At 35.7% G+C, this 5,251-nt stretch overlaps 1 protein-coding gene across 1 annotated transcript in view; it reads right to left on the minus strand.

Moving 5' to 3' along the window:
• Positions 1–18: 18 nt before the first annotated feature.
• LOC106882314 (uncharacterized) overlaps positions 19–5,251 on the minus strand; it is a 51,012-nt gene continuing 45,779 nt past the window's right edge. The window contains exons 4-5 of the mRNA XM_014932947.2: positions 1,572–1,682; positions 19–724 (exon numbers count right to left, since the gene is read on the minus strand). Of these exons, the coding sequence (XP_014788433.1) occupies positions 400–724; positions 1,572–1,682 (436 nt within the window). The 3' untranslated portion in view covers positions 19–399. The remainder of the gene's footprint in view (positions 725–1,571; positions 1,683–5,251) is intronic.

Here is a 5,251-nt window from a genome sequence, read left to right on the forward strand (position 1 = left end):
AAATATATGTATATATATATATACATACATACATACATACATACATATATGTGTGTGTATACACACACATATATTTATAGGTATGTATGCATATGTATATGGACATACATATATGCACACACACACATATACATGAATACATATATACACACACACATATATATTTCTAGAACCAAGTGACAATCCTTTTCAGTTTAGTGTCAAGCAATTAAGTGTACTGATTATGATGCTCATGGGTTTTCCTGTAGTTTGGTCATATGAGGGATGAATTACAAGTTTATTCATCAAGTATTCATATGAATTAGATTTCATTACAAATTCTTTCTGATAATGTTCCGTTATTAGATCACCTCTGGCAGCAACCTCATTATATAAGGATATTATTGTTTGAGGATCAGGTCAAACAGCCACACTACGTGGCCTTCGAACTACTCTCCGCCTGGATTGATGTCTTGTACGGACTCCATTCCTTGATCGGTCTCTACCATTATGCTGTGTGTTGTGACGTCTACGCGGTTGGTAATTTTTGGGTAATCTAGCATATTCAATTTGTCCTTCATCTGCAGAAATACTAATCCTCAGACCAGTTTTGTCAATTCCATCAAGTATTCCTGTACAAGTTGTTTTGTTACCCACTGGGTAATGACTTGGGCAACACACATGGCAGGAGCGCCTCAACTGAACTTTTGAGCACATCCTTATTTCAGATCCATTTGGTTCCAGTCTATTTGAAAAATGGAAAATGAATAAATAAATCATAAAGGAAACAATTGCAAAAAGCTTTAAATATCTTAAATATATTCACATTTACATGCAAAGGAGCCTGTATATGGATAAGTCTATCACATAATGAACATTTGATAATTAATGAAGCAATAATGGGCATAATATATAGGAGAAGTTAATTTGAGCATTGTGCTTTAATAAAAAGTCTTGTATTCATCACCTAGCTCTAAAGGATGTGGGACAAGAGGAGTACTGGAGTTTACTGTCAGCCAGGTGTCAAATCTTTTTGTTGCTGAGTTATTTTTTTTCAATGATATTAAACTAGAAATATGGTTCCTGAGAGTATGTGGTGGTGGAGATGACACTCAATGGTTTTACTTGCTGGCTGCAGAAAAACACACACAAATTGGCTAAATTGTGTAGGGGACAGGTGGTCTCTGATTGTTGACACCTGTAGATATGACACACAAAGAAGTGATGAATTGAGGCAGCGGAAGCTATGTGCCATTATAACAGCAAGGTATATATTACTGGCATTTCACTTGATATTTCAAGGTCCTGCTGTGCTACAACTCTGAACCAATTCTACAAACATTCAAATTACTATTTCCCCACACATGCATAGAGCCACCATTTCAAAGAATAAACAAATTAGAATATAAACTGCTTAAAGCCATAACTTAGTGAGATGAACAATTAAGATTTGTAAAAGTCAATCTTTCTTTCAAGATCGTTTTTTAAATCTATAATTGTAAATTTCCAATTATAACTAGTAAAATATACTATAATGAAAATGTTTACAATTAAAAGACCTGCCAAAGGAGTACAATAAAATATTTTCTTACGTTTGCTGTTTTCCTGTACGAACACATACTCCATTGTTTTCTTCAATGCACACTTCAACTTCAACTTGCTTATATTTTGGCTGAAGACATTTCACCGTTCTCTCTGTTTGTCTAACAAACGAAAATAAAATGACAAGAATAATTCTAGTGTGATTTTCATTGTACATTTATCAGCTATCTTTTTCTATAACTTGAACTGATATGTACGTACATACATACATATGTGCAAACGTACATACATATGAACACATACATACTTGCATACAAGACAGGCAAACATAATTTTGAGCAATGCTGTCATCGCTTGATTGTTCTCTTAAACATGAGCAGCAAGGATGTACCTTTTGAGTTCTGCTAGTGGGCTATGAAACATTTTGGCCACAACTGCTATGGTGTCAGTGATTCGATGCTGATTTATTTATTATTAGACATTTCAATATTTCTCTCATTCTCTCTCCTCCTCTCTCCTTCTCTGTTTATGTGTATGAGCAAATTTCTCAATGTGCATGAGATGAGGGAAAGTGTGTATGTCAATTAAGTTCAATTAATAAATTGCAATATCACCCTCTTTCTCTCTCTCTCACTCATTCTGATTGGATATATATACTTCTGTGCATGTGTGCATGTATCCATGTTTATGTTTACTTCAGTGTTAAAATGTACTGTTGCCAAAACAGGCTGACTGTCCAGTCAGCTGTGTCCAAATATCACATTTCACTACTAGGGACTTGCTCTCTTTTGGACAGATGTGGAAATAATGAGTGACTCTGGAGAATTTACCACCTATGCTGACACATACTTTCATTCCATCATGGAAATTCTCATTGTATTTTCATGTGTATAGCAAAAATTATGACACCATAAGTATTAAGTATAGAAGTGAATAGATACACTGAGTACAACTATATATATGTTAGCAACAAAAGCAGTATTAATACCAAGAGGTAGTATCCCCATTTAAACATGGATGTTCTGTTAGAACAAACTTTACTGTGATAGTTGCCATGAGAGAAACTCACCCATTGACTTTTTGGTGCAAAATGCACTCTTGTTTATATCACTAATAGGGAGATAAATTCCTGCTACATCCAGCTCCATGATCACCAGATCATGTGATTTCAAATTTGTTTGGTCATTTCAATAATGTAAATAATGTACAATCGACTGTGAGAGACATCAGTGATTCATTTTCCCATCAGTCATATATAAAGTGACTGTGCCAGAGCAGGAACTGGTGTAACAATTACCCTGTTAGTTTGTTAAAAAATATATATTAATGACAGAGGCAGTATTAATACCAAGAGGTAATATTTATCCCATTTAAAAACATGGATGTTCTGTTAGAACAAACTTTACTGTGATAGTTGCTATGAAAGAAACTTTATTGGCTTTCTAGTGCAAAATGCTCACTAATATTGCAAGGTCAAAATCATGTGATCTGGTGGTCTCAGCACTGGAGGTGGTGGAGATTTATCTCAAAATACACTAGTGATATAAACACAAATGTATTTTGCACCAAAAAGTCCATGTGAGAGCTTCTCTCATGGCAACTACTGCAGTAAAGTTTGTTCTAATAGAACACCCATGTTTAAGAGGAATATTACTGCTGAGTACAGCTTATTCATGTGAACCAAAGGTAGCTGGATTGATCAACTTAAACAGAAAGAAACTTGGGAGAGAAATACTCATTATACTTGCAAAAAATTATGCATGGCTGTATCTCACAAGCCTGAGAAAACCTGTGTCAGATACATCACACCTCACCTAAAAAGCTATAATCTTGCTGTCCAGGAACAAGAAATAGCAACTAAATATCTAATCAGTAGAAGAAGTATAGATGCCTTTAAAGTTTCTCATTGTGATGAAAATATCAATTGTACCAAAGTGATACGGAAGGTATCACTTACATAAAAATCAGCTGTCAAAAATGTCCACAAGATACTACCTCCCCATGAGATATAACATTGGCATTAAACTATCAACAATACTGTCTGCAGGAATGATTTTTCTGGAGGACACCAGAACTAGAACCAGAATATGTTCATACTTTAAAAAGAAAGAATGCTGGTGGAACATACCAATAAAAAGGTTGACTTGGATATATGATGCTGAGCAGAAATAAAGTGAAATATTGATATCTACTGTTATCATTCATCTACAGGCTGATTTGTTTTGCATGATTTTTTAGGTATACAGTGTTTTTTAACATTATACATCTTAAATGGACATTCCATGGATGAAATATTGCAGTTGCTTAGCAGATGTGAATGCCTCATCAAAAATTTGGGAGAAGAACATTTATGGAGAATGAGAAACTTACAATCTCTTATATTTCATTTGTACCTATTATCATACGTGTGTGACAGGCTACATAAAAGATTTGCATAAAAGCTGAGGCTCTCTATGAAAAAAACAAAGTAAACTGAGTGGCATTTTCCAAACACTGTAGATTAGTGGTACAGTGAAAATTTGTAGAACTTTTCAGGATTCCCCATTTGTACATATGAAATTCAGATGCACAGGCAGACAAATACGTAGACACACACACACACATACATGTATGGATGCATGCATAATCTCTATACAAGTTATATTGTTTTGCATCAGAGTATTGGTTAAAAACGCAAACTGCCACATAAATGTTATTTCATGCTTTTATACATTTTTCACTATGCATATGTGCTGAATGCTTATATACATCTATACTAGTCACCATTTGTATACGGTTGAACATTATTTATTCATTTACATTCACAAAATCTTTGCAAATTTGCAACTTCATTTGCATCCCTCATTTCATCCTTGTCTCATATGTAGAGGTGGATAGTGCAAAATATGGATATAGATTAATATTTTCAGTCACAAGTCATAGATACATGCATTCACATGCACCCCGTCATCCCCATATACACAAACAAACATAGATGTATGCATTTTCCTTTCTTTTTAATTATTTTATTGCTTTCTAATTAAGATAACAAATCTACATAATTAAAATAAAATTAATAACAACAGTAATGAATTTTAGAAAAAGCCAGCAAAATTTCATTGATTTGTTCACAGGTGTGCTGATTTGCAGCCAAACCACAACATCATCGTCGTTTAACGTCTGCTTTGCATGCTGGCATGGGTTGGATGGTTTGACTGAGGGCTGACAAGCCAGAAGGCTGCACCAGGCTCCAATCTGATCTGGCAAAATTTCTACAGCTGGATGCCCTTCTTAATGCCAACCATTCTGAGAGTGTAGTGGGTGCTTTTTACATGCCACCAGCATGAAATCAGTCAGCTGGAACTGGCATCGACCACGCTTGAATGGTGCCTTTTATGTGTTACCGGCATGGGAGCCAGTTAGGCGGTACTGGCATCGACCATGCTCAAATGGTGCTTTTTACGTCCCACCAGCATGGTTCTGAATCAGGTGGTACTGTCATCAGCCACGACAATGATTTCACTTGACTCAACAGGTCTTCGCAAGCGCAGTTTATTGCCCAATGATTGAAGGGTACTCTTAAATGGGTCAGTTATGCTGCACTGACATAGGCTAAGATTATGGTCTCACTTGGCTTGCCAGGTCTTCTCAAGCACAGCATATCTCCAAAGGTCTCAGTCACTTGTTATCGCCTCGGTGAGGCTCAATGTTTGAAGATCGTGCGTCATCACCTCATCCCAGGGTCATTCCT

The sequence above is a fragment of the Octopus bimaculoides genome, chromosome 3 (genome assembly GCF_001194135.2).
Source record: "Octopus bimaculoides isolate UCB-OBI-ISO-001 chromosome 3, ASM119413v2, whole genome shotgun sequence".
In the NCBI taxonomy this organism is placed as follows: domain Eukaryota; kingdom Metazoa; phylum Mollusca; class Cephalopoda; order Octopoda; family Octopodidae; genus Octopus; species Octopus bimaculoides.